The sequence below is a fragment of the Aythya fuligula genome, chromosome 6 (assembly GCF_009819795.1).
Source record: "Aythya fuligula isolate bAytFul2 chromosome 6, bAytFul2.pri, whole genome shotgun sequence".
NCBI lineage: Eukaryota > Metazoa > Chordata > Aves > Anseriformes > Anatidae > Aythya > Aythya fuligula.
In genome coordinates this window covers 23,649,784-23,668,676 of record NC_045564.1, presented here as the reverse complement: position 1 = coordinate 23,668,676, position 18,893 = coordinate 23,649,784, and the positions used below count along the sequence as shown (strand labels likewise).

The window sequence follows — 18,893 nt, the reverse complement described above, 5'->3', positions numbered from 1 at the left end:
TTTGTTTCCCATTCATATTAACTGGCCCAATAAAAGGCATTACTTCTTCTCACAAATACTGCCTTGCTTTAACTACAGAACTGCATTTATTGTTTCTTCAAGGCAGAGCCCATGTTTGACTATATTTTCCCTAAATCTGTTTAAATAAGTCTCTTGCAGTTCAGAACACCTAAAGAATGGTTCCCTCTTTTATTATAAGAGGCTAAACCATTCTTGTCTCTGGTTGTCCTCAGCATTTCCTAAGAGGCTCTATTTTACATATGTATCACAAATTCTTCATAAGAGCACTGAAGAATTATTGACTCTGCAGAATTGTAATGGAGTGAAATAAGCATTTCCTTTCCTTTCTGGAGTTTAAAAAATACAAATTAAATTCCATGCAGTCTCAAACAGTAGAGGGATAATTGCTTGCAGATTGCAGTGAGGGTTGGGATGGCCTCCGGTCTCTCTAAAGGTGTGCGGTCAAACAGAAGCAGCAGTGATACTCTATCCAAGACTTCCCATAACAAAGCAGCTCTGATTTCATCTCCTCACCAATGCAATTTGCAACTCATATATGCTGTTGACTCTTGTTTTAATGAAGAGGACCCAGTGTTCCATGTTTCTCACCAATAACATTTAACTGCCTGATGCCAAATTAAGTTTTTGTTGCCCTTTGCTTTTGCAAACCAAAGAAATTAAAAGTTAGATAGTAGCACCCCGTGTTTCCATTTCAAGGGCATTGTTCTAGTTTCTAGAGTAGGGAGGATTGCTGAAATCTTTTAGCTCAAGCTTTTTCTTTCCTATAGATCGTTTTTTAGAAGTGTTCTAAGGTCCTCATACATTTCAGTTTTATTCCTTGCAGACTGTGCCCAGCTCATTATTTTTTTCTGCAGATTTCACATATCTTCAGATTTTTAAGTTAGTGGTTGCATTTTGCCAAGGAACATATACCCAGTTTCCTTGGAAATCTATGGGAATTACATTTAGGTATCAGAGAACAGAATGCAGCCTTAAGATCCAAATGTCATTCTTCGGAAAAGCACTGAGGAATTCATTAACTCTGCAGGACTCAGTGAAATAAGTACATTTTTACTTCCACAGACTGCAAAAAACAAGTTTCATGCAGTGTAAAGGAATCAAGGTGCTCTTGCTGCAGAGAAAAGCCTTTCTAACCTGTGAAAAAGCTTAGTAAAAAAAAGTTTGTGCATGGATGGCAGGGAAGGGCAGTTCAGGCTTTTCACTACAGTAATCTTCATGGGTGTTTCATGTCTGCTCAGATAAATCTGCCTCGTGTGCTACACAGACATGCTGCTGCTCCATGGGACAACTGCTTTGGACAGAGCCTTCACCTGAAAGTTGTACACCTTCTGCAGTGTACAGTCTTTCCTTATATTCAAAAATGTGTCTTTCTGCCCATAAAAATGCACATTCTGCTCTCCATCAGCTCACTCACCATCCATCAAAAAACGTGCTAGGGGACATGCAGGAATGCCAGAGATGGGCCTGTTCTTAGCAGCACTTGGGGCTGGTGCTTCCTTCTCTCTGCTGAGCAAAAGATAGCCAGCCAGATGGAAGTACCCATTTTGTCTGACACAGAGAGACTGAATCTGAACCATCAAACCTGCACACCGTGCCTCCCCAAGCAGTCAGGATCTACCATAGCGAGTGGGATCTCTGAGACTAAGAAATAATACAGGTGATGCATCTGTCATGTACCCTGAGGCTCTTCCACTAAATTATTGCCAATAATGGCAGGAGAAACAAGGTAGATCAAGGAACTGATCTGGACTAAAAGAAACTTTTTTTTTTCTTCCCCCCCCCCCCCCCATCTTAGGTTAATTTTAACCTGGATCCATGTGTGGATCAGATTCACTGTGAGGCTGCACAAACATTTCTGTTGGCACAGGGAAGAGGCAGGAAGGCACAGGCACCTGGGAGAGACAGAAAAGGCAACAATGAGTTTTGGCAGGGCAGTTGGCTCTTGACAATGTGAAGTGCTCATGGAACTATCATATAATGCAGAGCTGTTACGTACCAAGAGATTGGCTAAACATAGGAATGAAAAATTATTCCAAGACATCGTGTACTTGTTCCTCTTGCAGAAATGCAACAGGTTTTTCTGTCTTGTAGTGACTAGAAATGCCAATGTGCTGCAGTTCAGATTTTGGTAATGTCTGATGGTACCAAGCAGAAGAAGGATTTCTTGAGTGTTTGGTGCTGAACCAGCAATCACTCACAGACATCCTTTGGAGCAGCATTTCTGTTAAGGAGATCTGCAGAAATCCTACCTGCCAGAGAGCTAGGATCTGAGAAATGCAGTTATTGCTGGTCTGTGGACAGTAAAGAACAGAAGTGGGCAGAGGTACTCCACATTGTTCCAACATACAGTTGTTTTCTAGCTAGTCATTCCACAAACTGATAAAATATAGTTTAAAAACTATGTATATATATTTTTAATTCTCCCCACAACAGGCTGCCTGTTACGTGTGTCCTTGTTATTTTTATCCTCCTTAAGTTTTAATAACAGCTTTGCAGATTCTTTTATGCTTGTCTTAGATCTGGTGCTGTAAACCAGCAAGCTTTGCCATCCTAAACATTGCCTGGTAAGAATTCCTCTATGTTCTCTTTTTTACCCTAAGAAAAAGGAAAGTGGAAAATAAACTTACTCCAATAGTTTGGCCCAAATAAATAAGGGCTTTGACAATATTGACATTGAATTTTATTTTAATTCCAATCCAATTCTTCCAGACTGGCCCAACGGAGAAAGTTTCCTCTCTAGCAAATGGTGTTTGCCAGTTTTTTAATGTTTCTTTCAGTTTGCCTTGAATTATAATTGTGTTGGATACTGGATGGGGGGACAGCTGATGAACACAGCTTGCTGTTTACTGCAAGACATCTCAGGCAAGTAGACCGAGATGTCTACTTCTCTTCTATCAGAAACAAAACAAAACAAACAAGAAGACTTTCTCTAAGGAAGGAGAAATCCCATTTAAAGAGAAAATTAGCTGTGGTTTCTAGCATCCAAATAGAACAACCTCAGGCAAGTTGAGACAGGCACATCAGGACTACTTCTGGTACACTATTAGGCTATAGTTGCTAAAACAACTCACCTTTGTCATGCACAAGTGGGTGAGGCTCCTGTTTGTCTTGGAAATCAGACTATGATGGGCTGAGATAGGCTCATGATTTCCCCACTGAGGCGCAACACAGTAAGAGAGGAGCCAAAACTTGTCCAAAAGGCAGCACTTTAATGCTTGCGTCTTCCATCATTGCTTATTGCTGTAACTCCCAAAGATATGTCTCTGCTTTAATGGAGATAAGTGCTTCAGGAAATGAATACAAAAGCTACTTTAAATTTTTATTTCACTTTTTTTTTTTTTTTTTTCCTGAAGGTTTTATTATTATTTTTTTTATTATTTTGTCCAGGAGCTTGTTCAGGATGTGTCCACCGCCTAGTGTAGTTCTCCAGAACCCAAGTAACCCATTACTAACATCACCATCCCTGTGGTTGTTCAAGGAAAGGTTGGACCTGGTGCTTAGGGACATGGTTTAATGGGTGACATTGGTAGCAGAGGGACGGTTGGACCAGATGATCTTGGAGCTCTTTTCCAACCTTCATGATTCTATGATAAAGCAGTACGTGGCTCCAGTGGGCCTCTTACGTTAAAGTGGTTGGTGAGGGGAGGCTCTTTGCTGACTCCTCTGGTGGTATGGCTCATGGGTCCGGGGAAACCACTCTGCTGGCCCAAGGGCAGGCCTTGCCAGAAGCTGCCCCTACCTTGCCAAAGCACTAGAGCCTCTGCTGAGGTGTCGGAGGAAGGCAGCAGGACAGGGCTCTTCCTTCTTACAAAGTGCAGAAAAAGAAAAAGGATGAGTTGTAAATTAGGAAAGAGAAGTTATGTTGTCAGTGGGGGGCTTGTGACTCTTGAGAGAAATGTGTGATGTAGCACAGAAAGGTGAGGCCCATCTCACATTGGAGCATTTGGCAAGGGAGACAGGTCTGGATGTGGCCTTCAAGGCTTTACAGAAGAGTTGGTTGGCCAGGGTGCTCTTTGGCCATGCAACTCTTCTAAATTGTCGTCAGCCAATCCCATGCTGTTGTCTAGAGCAGAGGCATAAGGAATGATATACCCTAACATTTGCTGAACATATGCCTACACTGCAGTTCAGCGTGGAGTTTGTGCTGGGCTGTCTATATTTCTTTTTAATTTGTTTGTTTTAGCTAGTTGAGAATGTTCTTTTTTTTACCTACCACTGTGCCGAATTGAGAAGCCAAAAACCTCTCCTTGGAGTTGTGCTCTCTTGCGCCAGGAGGGAATGTGACTCAATTTATTTATTTATTTTTAATTTATTTGATCTGTTTTAATACCCAATAAAGTTGTTGTTTTTTCCAACTGGCATGACAGGGCTCTGGCTATTTTTAAAGAACGTGGTTCATTTGATTTAATCTAATGAATGTTTAGTGCTGTTGAAAATAGCTGGAGCCAGAGCCAAGAATAATGTACTGCAATGTACTGGTTGAACAAGGACTGCTTCAGTCTGCCAATCTGCGTTCCTTCCAGTTGTTCAGATTTACCTGGTTTTGTGAGTAGCATTAGCAGGCAAGGCATATTGATCAAAGAGCTTTTTTAATACTATATCTAACAGTTGATAACATCAGAGCCATGTATTTTGCCACCCTCATATCAAGACACATCAAACAATAAAAACTCTTCTTGTTGTTCAGTGCAGGATGTCTAACCTCAGTTTCAGACCACTTTGAGGGGAACAAGAAATGGTAGTATCCTTTTATTGCACACATTTTTTCCCCAAAGTCACCCCGAAAGTGAGTGTGAGAGTTGGTAATGAATCAAGTCACCCAGTGTCTTCTGGGCTCTGTGAGCTGCTGTGTAACTCTTGATATCTCCATGAGCTGAAACTAGGCTGTAGTCAGAAAAGAAATGCTGCTGAGTCCTTGCTCCTGGTGTTTCTCACGTTCTGGTTCTCCGCACATCCATGTTTACTGTCCTGCCCACAGCATCTGAGTTGCTCTGTGGAGGTACCTAGCTCTCCTTATTAACTAAGCTTAAATTTCATGCACGTTCTTGCACTGTTTGTTTCTGCAAGTTTTATCACATAATTCAATGATGTATTTAAAACTGGGCAAATCCATCTCCCTTTTGCCATCTGTGAGTTATTTCTGTGAGACGGTTGTTTCCCTGTTCCTTCATAAGAAACGAGTGGCTAATACTTAAGCTTCATTGGACTAAAAAAATAAAGCAGCCATAATGCATCTCGCTCCCTGATGGTGGTGCCTGTGGGGATGGATTTTCAGCAGAGATCGCTTTACACCCCAAAGCACGATGTAGGATTGACTCGCATAAGTAACGAACAGATGCTCCTGATGGCCATTATGTTATTTATCTCTATCTTTATGTGATGGGGGAAGGAAGCAGCACCTGTTACAGTGACAAACGTTGTCACTGCTGGCCTGCATGACAGACCTCTGAGGCAACATAGGCCAGGCGTATTTCTCCACGTTGCTGTTGACCCAGATGAAGCTGTTGTATCCACCAGGTATTTTGCCCTGTGTTTCCCTCAGATTTGTCCCTCACTTTATAACCTAAGACAATTAAGCAGCCTCTTCGTGTACAACAGAGCACTAGATACAGTGTAAGGTTTGATATGTTCCAACTTTCACCCCAAAATTTCCATGAAAGGACTGCGTAAAAAAATTGGAAGAACTTATTTCCACTCTACAGCAAAAGTCAGTTCTGCAGACTCTCTCGGATTTCATACAAAAGCAACTCATGCCTGGGGAATTTTCTGAAGCTGTATTTAAGAGCAGACAGAACTAATTTCCTCATCATCCTGACTCAAATGACTTCCCTTCCATCATCGGTGTTGCACAGGGCAGCGCATTTGGCCTGCGGTGCAGACACACTGCTAATAGCCTCAGCTTCAGCTGGGGCGAGTCAGGACCCCGACGTTTCCTCGGTCACTGCACTGCAGATAACAGCAGCTGGGTTTAGAGTGTGGTGCCGGGAGGTGTTTCCTCAAAATCCTGAGAGCTGGGCTGGTTTAGAGCAAGGCTGGGAATGTTTTCCATGACAGGGGACATGGAGGCCATTCGGGGACCGCAGAGCCACACATTATTGCATCCTGTCCAAAAATAACATAAAGAATATAATGTGAACATAGGAAGTGAGGTTAAGGACCCTTTCTAATCCCAGGCAAAAGCCTCCTCAGCCCTCGTCTAGGGCAAGTGAACTGTGCAGAATTATTTTTCCCAATGCGATCTCTGCCACGCTGCTACCTCCTGTCGGCTGAGCTCCCAGTCTGAAGCTGCAGGCCCAATGCAGGTGACAGCACAGTTCCCACTCAAGTTCAGGGCAGAATTTGTCCTCATCCAGTGCTGAAGCTGAGCTAGACTGTGCCCACAGCATGTCTCTTCTTCTGCACTGTGGGAGCTAATTGAAACGGTGTGATTATTAAAAATGTCTTTCGTTCATATCTTGCTTTATTAAATATTTATTGCATGTGTAATTCATCATTGAATATACATAGGTGTATCTTTCTTAAAAGAGTAACTTTTCAGATATAGCCTTCACAATATTCCCAGCATTGTACGTTTGGGGAGAAAGGGGAAAAAAAAAAAAAAAAAAGCTTGCTTCCTCCCCACCTCCCGAATAATGACTTCAATTCCTTCAATTCTGTCTTAATTAAGCAAACAGTTTTTCAGAGCTGAGATTGCATCTTAATTAGGTTTTAAAGTTCAGCTGCAATTACAAGAGCTACAAACTTGTTTTAAAGCCCTCTTGAGACTCTCAAACTTCACCTGTAAGCACTGCTTTACTGAAACTTCACCTCTAAGCACTGTTTTATTGCCATGTGCCGTTGTTAGAACGTGCACTGTATCTCTAAGATGCTCTTTCTTGGCCTGATGGCTCAAGCGTTCCTTGAGGGAAATCAGAAATGAACTTTTTGGCTCCCTCAAGCAACGCTGGGATTTGTTCTCCGTGCCGCTAGGGTTTACCACTAGATGTCCCTGTGAATCCCTCAAACCTCCCAGGTCCGTGGGGTTTTGCAGGAGCCAGCTGAGGAAATCTGAGCGCTGCCGTGGGATGCTGCATCCTCATGGGATGCTGTGCCTTTGTGGGATGCTGTGCCCTCATGGGATCCTGCACACGGGGTGCTGTGCCCTCGTGGGACGCTGTGCCCATGCACTGCTCAGCCTGAGCTCCTGCAGAGCTTATCCTGGCAGTGGTCAGCTCTGCCAAGAGGCATGGGAATTAAATAGTGAAATGCTTCTTTTAGAATGTTTTCTAGTTTCTTAAACAAGAAGTCTTAAAGTTTGTCTTGGGATGGCTTTTAAAACACACCAAGAGTAAGGTTCCAGTGTGCTAGGTGCTGTGTGGACCCTCAGTGAGGGACTGCCCCTGGCCCAGGCTGTGGGGAAAGGGAGAGGGGCAGAAGGGCAGGGGTGCCCCTGCTGGTTCCCCATCCCCATCTTCCTTCTCCAGCTGCTGCTGAGGCCGCTGTTCCCAGCGAGATGCATTATCTGCCTGCTGCAGGCTCGGAAGCCCTGCCTGTGCCCCGAGACATTCCTGTGCATCTCCCAGATAGGCAAAGCCCCAAGCCAGAGAAAGACACAACACAGTGAAGGGGAGACAGAATGAAGGTTCACTTCATCCTTATGTACTGAACAGCGTTGTGGTGCTCAAGGGCAGGAAAATTTTGCATGCTGCAGGCTTGTTGTGAGGTTGCCAGTGCTTCTAGTGAGGCTACAGTCAAAGAGCAGCTTGCACACTGCAGGCAGAAGCAAGGCAGGGAGGTTTTCTATTGCAGTTGTGGTGGAGGCAGCCTCTTGGGGAGGGTCTCGGCCACTCTGCTGGCCTGGGGCTGTGCAAGGTGACTCTCCAGGGCAGCTCGAGGGTCTGAAGGATCCTGCCTGGCAGCAACATGCAGTCACCCACCGTGTAGGTGCAACCTCGTGAGGGTTTGTGAAAGCAGTGCTGAAGCCACAGCCCAAGCCTCCTGTCCAAAACCACCCCTTGGCCCCACAGAAGAGCTGCTTCCTCCAAAGCAGTTAGGCAGCAAAACAAAACCTTAGTCCAGACGCCCGGTGTATGGCATCGATACAGCCAGACGGCTCAGGCTGAAGTCCTGGCACACAGCGGCACAAAGCACAGCAACATCTTCGCTCTCAGCTATTCCCTCCCTACGTGTATTTATGCCTGGGAGAAGCAGTTTGTTGGGTTTGTTCAGCTTTCGATACAAGTGTGCAAAAGCTGTGATGCTGCCACTCTGGAATCCTGCCCAACCTCTCCTACCAGCTGCCTCCAGCGAGGTTTGGGCCATTTTTGGCACCTCCAGTTTTCCGTGCTTTAGGTGGAAAACCCTAACAGGCTGGCACCTTCCAAACCAAGCAGTGCTTTCGGATCTCACGCAGGCTGATCGGTGCTTTGGAAGGGTAAGCACCTAGCTTACCCTGAGCAAAAGGGCTGTGGTGCTTGAGGCAGGTGTCCTGCAGAAAGCAGGCTGGCAGAGTAGTTGGGCAGGGTGGTGCTTCCAACTAGTAAAAGGTTTTAGCTGTCAGATGCTTAAAGCTGAGGAATGGTTCTTGGAGGGGGAAAAATTTTTTTAAAGTTGTTCAGTTAAAAAAAAAAAAAAAAAGCAGCGACACAAGTTTTGCCTTTTGAAAACCTCGGAGGAAACCCTCTCCGCAACATATCAGAGCTCCGGCAAACTTCCTCCCAGGCAGCTCTTTATTCCCAACAACCTTCGGCTGCCTCCCACCCGCTGCGCGCTGCCGGAGCTTTTCCCAGCCCCCTTGCCCAGCTCGAGGGGCTTTTCCTGGCGGGGGAAGGCCGCAGCCCGGCCGGCCGCGGACCCCCCTCGCTCCCTCCCCGGCCGCCCGCGGGTGCGGGAGCTGCGCGGCCGCGCTCCGCCCGCCGCCGCCCCGTTGCATAAGGCGGCCCCGCTCCGCCCCTGGAGGTGCGCGTAGGGCTCCGCGGGGACAGCGGCTGCTCGGCCGCTCGTCCCTGGTCTTTTTTTTTTTTTCTTTTTTTTCCTTTCCTTTTCTTTTTTTTTTTTTTGTTCTCCAAGCGGGCCGGCGGCTCCTTGCCATGAGCAACCCGAAGGCAGCATGAAAGCGGGCAGGCGCGGCTATCCCGCCCGCTCCGGTGTAGGATGGCTCTTGGCGAAGTGTTGCTGCTGCTGCTCCTGCAAAGGTCGGTGGGCAAAAAGGGGATAGATAGGGGAGGGAGAGGGGCCCCCAGCCAACCCTCCGCGGGATGGGGCTCGGCGGTACCCCCGGCAGCATCCCCGCCGAGCTGCCCCGGGTAGGGAGAGCGGAGAGAAGGAGCGGGCGGTAGCCGGGAGCGGTGCCCCGCAGCCCCGCTGGGCTGCAAGGGGGTGGCTGGGACCCCTCCGGGGCTACCGGAGTCCCCTCGGCTGGGAGGCAGCCGGAGGGGCGGGTGGACAGGCTGCGGGCTGGAGTTGCCGGGCTGTGCGTTGGCGTGGCTGGTAGGAAACACCCCGGGACTGCAAGGTCAGCGGGGCAGGGAGAAATATTTGCTTAAATGAGATTTCTCTCCTTCCCTCCCTCCCTTCCCCCGCCGCTAGTCTTTCTTGGGCTCGGGTAGAGCGCCATGCGCTGAGAACATCTGTTTCTCGCAGTTCGCAAATCTCTGAATGGTGATGTGGGAAGGTCTGGGGACGCGGGCTGAGCGGGCTGAGACTGCTGCTCGCAGAGATGTGGGAAAGCCACAGCAGCGGGAGTGCCTTGTGAAAATTAAAAAAAAAAAAAAAAAAAAAAAAAAAACTGGCTTTTGCAAGGCACGCCGCAGCTGAGATGCACCGAGTGAAGGTTTCCCAGCCTGCAGCCTTTACGCTGTGATACTGGCTCTTGAACTCGGTCTGGATAGTGTGAGCTTGCTGAGGAGGAGTCGCCGTGGTATTTCAGTGTTTCCTGCTCTCTGAGTGGCCAAGCATAAATGTCCCAAACAAAACTTGTTTTTCTCTTTTGTTTTGAGCTGTTGCTGTTGTTTAAAGATCAAAGCTTTCCAATGCAGTTTTTTAGTAATTCATCTGCAGAGGAAGATGGCTTGAGGATGGGTGACTTGCTTATTTCACGAGGCACACATTTGCAGTGCAGAAGCACTGTTTCCCCAGTTATTGACCTAGAGTCACGCTTACTTACATGGTGAGAGCAGCAAACCAGAGCTGCTCAGTCTGCCATGGGTTCATAAGATGATCTTTTCCAGGCTGGGAAGAACATGCTACTTCACGCCAAGTAGGGGACTTCAAGGGCTGTAAAAAAAGACACGTAACCTGGTGGTCGGGGTAGGGTTGTAGAATTAAATCAACAGAAAGGTTGTAAAATTAAATCGCTGTGAAAAGCCAAGTCTCTAGGACAGACTGTGCTTTAATGTGTTGGCCCACGCAGCACATTTGGAGCAGGCTTCAAGCTCTCTGACATGGCTCTGGTCTTTAAAATGTTGATTCTAACAGATTAACATCTCCCCGCCGCCTGTCCTGCCTGCAGACCTATCCAGAAGGAGGAAAGGGAAGCAGCTGGCTCTTCTCTCTCCTCTTGAAATGTTAACTGTGTTTGCAGTTCTGGTTTACCCAGCTAGTAACAAAAGGTGTTTTGTGATACTGGTCGCTTTATTTCTTTCGTGTCCTTGGACGTCAACTTTGAACAGGCAGAAAGTTGTAAAAAGCTATCTGTTACGCTGCGTTTATTAAAGAAAACCAGAGGCAGTCGGATGGTGGAAGTACTCCGTAAGCATAAGCAGATACCAAACCTGACATTTGATGAGGGATTTGGGTGCCCCAGACTACAGCATCAGCATGCTATTGTTGGCAGCTTCTGCTGTTAAGCTTGGAGATGCTTTTAAAGTGACAACCTGACTCTCGGAGCTTCATGTATTGTGCATTGTCAGTGATTGTCTTTGCTTTTGGGGAGATGCTTCTTCCCCAGGGCTCCCCGGTCTCAGACTTGCAGTAGGAAGAGAGGTGACTTTGTGTTTAAGATGGATGTGAAGCACCTTAGGGTCGTTCTTGCTGCTGCCCCATAAACCACCTTCCCTTCACCCATGGGAAAGCACCTCTCCTTTTTCCTGGTGACAAATGCCAAACCTGTCTTGATCTTTGCAACAACTGAGTAGGTTTTGTTGTGTCAATAAGAACTTTCTGGTGAGCAAAATGGAGCAGCTGAGTGGGCAGCCCACCCTCAAACAGGGATTATGTTGGTACAAACTGTGTCAGTGCATTTTGTGCTGTGAGGCTTGGAAGTGATGTGGATGTTTGAGCTCCTAAACAGCAATATTAACGCAGAGCTGTAGAAGAAACAAAACAAAACACAAAAACAAACATACAAAAACTAGGTCTCCAATATATCATGAAATACATAAATCTTGTGTAATTGGTCATTTCTCTGAAACATTTGACAGATAACTTGATCTACTCTATTGCATAAATCTTACCCTGTTATTTGCAGCAGTAGCAACCTTGATCCTGCTTTTTTGCTTGTTTCTCTTGGTGAGTTTCTGATTGCCCGTGTACAAAGCTATTGGGATCCATACAGGGAAAGTGACTGACACTTAGTACTGTTCCCAGTTTTGCTCCGACCCAGATAGTCCTCTACATGAACTAAATAAGGACTACTTCTCTGTCTTTCAGTATGGGGAGACATGAATCCTAATATAGGAGTGCCTCATAGCAAGAGTGTGTCACTTGCTCTCAGCCATAAAAAGGGGTAGTTAAGAGCAGTAGGCTTGTATAGCCTTCAGGCCAAAGGCCTTAATCAGCCAAGAGTGGATAAGCAAGGCTTTTTGCAGTGTTTCTTAAATACACAAATGTAAAGTGATATGGAGTAATGGGATGCTTCTCAGCACTGCAGAAGTGGCTTTGAAAGCAGACTGATAAGAGGGTTCAAGTTCTGCTGGTGTTCTGATAACTAGACAGTCATTGAACTCTCCTTAAAAAACAGCCCAAGATTTGCGATTGAAAACAACTTACTTTCTTTTAACACTGAGTCCACCTCCTTGTTTCCTTACATGGTTCAGGTTTGAGGCTCCGTTAAAAGGATCACGATATGGGAAAGCAGGGAAACTGGAGGGACTTGTACTTTGCGAAATGTCTTTACTGAAGCAAAGGAGGATCAGCCGCGTGCCTCGACTGTCACAAGGTCAAAGCTTCATTCCCTGTAATCAGGGAGCAGAGGCCAGGGTTAGGTGCCGTTACCCCACACTCCCTCCAGCGCAGCTCTCTGCAGCCTGGCTGTGGGCGCACGGGGCTGGCGTCAGGTGGAAGCTGGCTTCCAGGTTGTAATTAACACATGAGGGTTGTAAAGAATTTATGATTCAGATTTAACCTAGACATTAAATTCTGGGTGTTGTATTATAGCCATATTTAAAGGCCATCTCTTTGCAGTAGTCCAGCACGTTCAGGTCTAGCTCTGCCTGCAGTACGCTGGGCTCTCAGTGCCCTGCAGGGCACTAGGAGCAGGGGAAGCATTATCAGGGTGCAGGAATTGCTTCTCTTCGAGCACAAGGAAGATGTTCCCAGCTACTGGACCTAAGAATTTGGCTATGAGTGCACCATGCGCATCCCAAAGGAAAGGGTCTGTGGTTAAAAATAATCTGTTGTCAGCATAATTTTGCAGTGAAACATCTTACACCCCTTTCTAGGTAATATCGTGTGGCTACAGGGTGGCTTTAGGGGAGGACATAAAACATGTTTTACTTGAGGGTAGCTAGAGACAGGGAAGATTGATTTAGATGGATGTGCTTGTTGGTTTCAGTGCAGAACATGTCCCTCTGCCTCCTTGAGCAGTTGCTCTTCCGAGCAGGCTGCCAGTCATATCCCAACTTTTCTTTCCAGAACAAAATAAAGCTAATCTGAATGTCAGGCCTTTAATCTCAGTGCATTAAAAATGAAAGATGGGGTGGCTTAGTGTCTGTGCTAAGCTCCTGACAAGGCTCTTCAATTCCTGGTCCCTCTGCCTTCTCATCTCCTATCCACAGCTTTTCTCTTCCTTCTGCATTCTTTGTGTTACTGTCCTCTGCTTCTTTCTTTCCTTTCTTTTCCTCTTCTTGCTATCCTCCTTCGAGTCTTTGATTTGTTATTGGCTCGGTCTGATGAACCTCTTCGCCGTAGGATTAACAAAGTTCGTTTCTCCTGACAAGTGTGGTGGTGACTAATGTGCAGGGAAGGGAGCTCAGCCAGCCACCTTGTACATCTTTGCGAGCTGGTCAGAAACAGAGCCTTAACTGGAAGTTGGGCAAACTGGCATAATTACAAGGGCTGTCAACAGCATGTTAATAAAAGTTTTTTCTTCATTAGGTAAAAAGTGAGATCCGATGCTGCTTTTTATAGAAGGTGCTGACATCGTGTTAGAGTGAGCTGCAGGGCTTTGCTAAGGGAACTGGTACCTTAGTGCTGTGTGGTAGCAAGACAGTGATCTGCAGTAATATGTTCGAGCCCATAACATTTCCTAATTTGAACATATTTTATTTAGTGTTTCAGGCCGAGCCATGGTTACACTGTGTAAAGCGCAATGGAATGCGTGGCCAAGGCAGTTCTGTCAAAATTGAGGCAGAGGAGAAAACAATAGTAAAATGAAGGGTGTCAACCAAAGTTTGCTTTGTTTCCTGGTCCTTCCTGAATAAGAAATATGAGGAAACTGTTACCTTCTCTAAATCTACTTGGTGGGTAAAGTCAGTCTGTTGCTCGTTAGCTGCACCTCCGTAAAGGCAAGAGGATCAAGTGTGCAGGTTTTGTGAGGACGCCGGCATTGGGCTCAGCTCTTTCTCCTGGCAGGTTCACAAGAAACCTGTGGTGAGGTTTGGGAGCGCTGTTAATGTCTCCTTCCAGTTCTAGTAAGAGAAAACCAGTAAGCCCATGACAGGAACATCCCTTCCAAGTCCTGCATTTTCCCACCTCTGCAGGCTGAGTCAGGAGTTGGAGCAGGTCGTGGCAGAAAGTTACTGTAGGGACGGAAGAGCTGATGAGAATGGTGCTCGGCTGAGCAAGCAGGATTAGCATGACAAGGTGAACACTGTTAGCAAAGCACCTGTGCTTTCTGTTGGTGCAGAGTTGTGCTTTCTCGTGCCTGCTTTGCACGCTTTGGACAGTGTCCTGAGCTAAGCATGTCCAGAAGGTGTGCCTGGCAGGCCCCCTACCAGTCTTTTGGGGTAAATGAAGACTCATGGGTCTGAACCTGTTAGCATTTGTGTGTCCTCCCTTGAACGTGGCAATGAGACCTACAGAGATTTTGGCAGGGGAAGTCACGAGGCTGATAAGCTGAACATGAGCAGTGGAACGGAAAGCACGGCCACTGCCGTCTGTGATCTAGTGTTGTGGCAGGCTGGGGAGCAGCAAGCTCTGCTTAGGATTAATTAGGTACAAGTGTGCTAAATCTTACCTCTTTGTGAGAGTATTTCTGGGGGGTAGAGACACGGCTCACCGATACAGCCTTTCAGTGGCTCTGTGTTGCCACCGTACAAGCGCGGGAGGTGTGGGGTATTTCACAGGGCTGGTGGCTGCCCAGGGCTCCTTTGCTCGCCACACTCACCAGCTGCCAGCCACTTTCTATAAACCTGATGTTCACTGCATCAATGCCAAAGTTCAGGATGCTTCACCAACTTTCTGTCAGTTTCCAAGATGCCAGTAGTACAAGCATTATTTTTCTTTTTTCTATTTTTTTTTGCAAATTGCATGCACCACTAGATAACTCTAGCTCTCTTGCCGTGAGCTAGCACCTCATCCCCCGGCTTTGTGTCTCCCTTTCGAGACGGATCTTGCAGCCTTATCTTTTGAGATGCAGCCATATACAGGATGTAACAGCAGTTGTACAGAAAATAAACGTTCAGATCTTAACTCATATGAGTAAAATAGACAGCAAGAGCTCCTATAAAGATCAGTTTTCAGTTACTAGTCTGGGGCTGAATGCATGGGGGGATACTTATTATTCAGATTGCTGCATTGTTTTCGACTTTCATAAATTCATCCAGCGTTAAAGAAACATGGGGTTTGCTTTTATTCAGTCAAAGCTCCTAAACTTTCCATTCACACCAAGAAACATATAAGAATTCACAAGGCTTTATTCATCCTGTCAAAAGCCTGAAGAAGGGAGACTTTATTCTAAGGGGAAAAAGAACAGATAATTGTGAAAAATATAGCTGGGGTAACTCCCTGCTCAGTTCAAGGAACACGGGGTAACTAAGCATGCTGCTTTCCTTTAAAAATAAGTGCCAGACAGATGTATTGTTTAGGAATTCAATGCACGGATGCTGAAATAAAATCTATCCATTTTGAAGTGAAAGAAAAAGGGCAGCAATTTCACATGACCCAAGAAAGATTTTGTTGCTTTTCCAAACCGTTATGTTTCAGCATACACCTTGTTAAAACTTTTGTATGTATTAAGAAATCTAATTTATCATTTTGAAGTTAAAAAAGAAAAAACATTTGAGTCTAAAAATATCATCAATATCATACTACTCAAACACAACTGAGCACTGTTACTTTTCAGTGTAATTCTTTTCTGTTAACAGGCTCTATGAAAATATTTTGATTTTTTTGGCAAAAGTTGCAATTTCTTTTCAAAAGAGAAGAATTGGTTGGGTAGGTAGTGAATGCAGGGGGAATCTATAGAAGTGGTTTTCAATTTGTACGAAAATCCAGTTCTCTGCCAGTTCAGCCACTGCATATCAGTTGCTATTGCAGAACAGTTCAACTGCAAATATTGAATCACACAATTCAGCGTGATGTAAAAAGTATTTTTAAAATAACTATAGAAGCACATCAGGCTGTTTCCTGAAAAATAAATAAATAATATTCTGTAGATTATAGGTAGGACCTGAGCATGTGTGAAGAATTATCAGAAAATACCTGAGGAGATATGCTCAAAAATGTCTCCCTTGGCTAATGTTCTTTGCCACTAGAAAACCACAAACCAAAAATCAACCTGTTTGCTTTTAGTTCACGTTTGATGTGGCTGATGATGCTGAAACACAATCCATTCCTCAAATTAAAGGTGGCTAGTGCATCCCATTAGCTCTCCTGTTGAGTTTGATGTGCCACGCGATCCATCAGCCTCTGTCCTGGGCTGTCCTCATCAGACTGAGAACGTGGAAGTTACACACGTCACCTGGGCTCCTTACAGATAATTAAGATAAAATATGAAAATGTAACCAGTGAAGTCCTAATGACACAAAATGGAACCTGCAAACTGAATTACAGCAGTTAATAATAGAACAGCTACGGGTATTTCTTCTCTTTGATGGGGAGAGAGCCATTAAATATGGTTCAGCTTATGTATTTGTCATTGGCTTTTCTCTAAGGTAACATCCAGAGTATTACATTGCAGAAAGCCCCACGCAGCTCCGGTTGCTCAGTACTTTTGGAAAATAGAACAAATACATCTCGTCACATGAGGAGTTGGTAGTTTCTGTCCAGCTGCCCCTGTTGCACCCCGATGCACTTGGTTGCTCAGTGTGCTACAGCCAGTGTTAGTCCTGGTACAGCTCAACAGTTGTGAAATCTTGGCTCCCTGTGAAATTATTTGTCAGGCTGGGCAAGTCCATAAAGGGTGAAGCCTGGGAGCCAGACCTGCTGCTAACCCATTAGCAAATGTGGTCCCAAGGAACCAGAAGATGGTTACTGGTGGAGGTTTTATGTTCTGTTCTGGGAGTCTGCAAAACAAACGTGAAAATGTTGCATCCCTGTGCTCTGGAAAGCACAAGTAGGTTCTGTATGTCAGTTTTGAGCAAAAATCCTTTGTTCACTTCCACAAGGCAGCTCAGAATTAAACATTTATGAAAGAGATGGACTCTTTGCCTGGAATCAGAAGGGAATGGGTTTAGTGGCCCTGGAGGTGTCTCTACTGTTATGTACCTGGACATTTTTCCATGTTGAAATTTTACACGGAGCAAGTAGCTCTGAGCAAGGAGAGCAGAGTGACACATCCCAAGTTATGGCTAAATCCTCTGAGGACACTTTTTCTTGCAGTTTAGGCTTGCTGACAATTACAGGTACAAAGTATAGCAGCTGAGGATGTGCCCTGGTGTGCTGTGTGTGGTTTTTTTTCCCTCTTTCCTTCAAAAAACACAAGCAGCTTTAGTGAACAGACAGTTCATACATCCCCAGGCGTGCAGTACAGTCCTGACCTATCTGACAACATGCTGCACTTCAGTGAGTGCTGTAAAACTTTCTTGGGATCACATGAAGGAACAGGTGACAAAATGGGCATCAAATAATCACCAGTTCAAGCTTCCAGATTTCTGTCTACCCGTTGATTTTGACCTTTTCATAGGCCCGCGTGTTTTAGTATACAGACCACGCACATACCCAAGGTGATGTTTCTCAGCAGCACCAGAATTAACCGTGGCTAAAACCACGTTAGGGGTGCAGGCAGTATTCGGGTACGTGTGTCCCTTCACATCAGCCAGGCCTTGTGGCAGCCCTGAGCCCCCCTGCCCGTGCTGAGCTCCCCTGCAGACCAAGGCCCCAGCCGCTGCAGCTGCGTGCGCCCAGGCAGGCTATGGGGAGTGTTGCACAACCCCGTATAATTTAACCACATGCTGAATAAATACACTTTTGAGAACTCTTTTGAAGAGATGTTGCCTAATTAATCCTGCAGGGGGTATAATATGTATATTTTTGAAATCCAGTTTTAGCATCATGCAATTAGCTTTTATGGCCTAAGGATTCTGATTTAAGACATTCTTTCATTACCAATGGTAATCTGTTTTAATTAGAAATGCAAATGTATTTTAGATCCAAATGTATCTGAGCAGTACAATGTAAAAAGATGATTCACAGCTAATGCCATTGAAGTGCCTCGAGTCTGGTATTCATTACACCTTCTGTAGTTTGAACCCTGAGGATCAACACGATACTCAAACACGTCTCTCAGCTGAAGTATGTGGAGGTTGAATAGATTTCTTTAGGAAATAGAATAAGTATTAATCAACGGGGATCCTTTTGAGGGCAGCAGAAGGAAAATCATAGCTTCAGGCAAAAAGGAGGCGAGCATTTGGAGTGTTCCAGGAGTGATTTCAAGCTGGTGAGGGCAGAGCACAGCTCCTGCCATGGTGCAGGTGCTGAGCAGACAGCATCATCTTCCTTGGCTCCATGTCAGGGAGCATCTGAGAGCTTACTCAGGCCTGAGCATCCCGGGCTGACTGGGGAGGGCTGTAGCTGCTGAGAGCAGTGCTGCTGTAAAATTTGATCTGACAGCGTGTCTGAGAAAAGCTGTGAGCAAGGCAGGCTCCAAACACGTAAAGGCTATCGCTTGCTGAATATTTGCTGCAGTCTCTTGTCCCGGAGATAACAACTACCGGGTGGGTGGTGGGGGGGCATTGTACGTTGCAGTAAATGATTACCATACTCAGCAAAGTCTTTCCAGAGTCAAAGAGCCTCTGCTGCTAGGCCAGTCTACCCTTGCTGTTGTTTTCAAATAAAAAATTATTTTTCCTAGCTATTTTGAAAGATGTGGCTAAAGGAAGTAACTGCTCAGCACCAGTGATGTAACTGTTTAGAGGGGGTTTACAATGATAATATCTCCTGTTAAACATGCTGCCTGGTAGAGCATTTTTGCAGCTACTTGCAGTTAGCCACTGATGCAGTGGGGAACTAAGCAAGTGCGGTTTATGTAGTGCACCTCTCCATGTCTCTGCTAAACTGGACTTTGAATTTTTTCCCAAGATGAATTTGCTGGTAAGAAGAAATGGTGTAGGCACTGCAAAAGCCACGGGAGGCTCCATGGGGCCCTCCAGAAACCAAAATCACACAGTTCCTCAGGACCAGCCTTGTGGGGAAGGCTGGTAGCTGGGTCAAGGCACTTGCACAGCTTCAGAGAGCTGAGAGCTTGGCAGGGTGCTGCAGAGAGCTCTCCTGTTCCCGAGCAGCAGATGCTCTCC

At 45.7% G+C, this 18,893-nt stretch overlaps 1 protein-coding gene across 11 annotated transcripts in view; it reads left to right on the top strand.

Annotated features, from left to right (window-relative positions):
* The window catches only part of KALRN (kalirin RhoGEF kinase), a 497,167-nt gene that overhangs the window by 412,846 nt on the left and 65,428 nt on the right, over window positions 1–18,893 (top strand). Inside the window, exon 1 of one of the 11 annotated variants that reach the window (XM_032189859.1) lies at window positions 9,074–9,194. The exons of the other annotated variants lie outside the window; for them this stretch is intronic. Within the exon in view, the coding sequence (XP_032045750.1) occupies window positions 9,110–9,194 (85 nt within the window). The 5' untranslated portion in view covers window positions 9,074–9,109. Of the gene's footprint in view, window positions 1–9,073; window positions 9,195–18,893 lie in introns of those variants that run through there. 11 annotated transcript variants of the gene reach the window in all.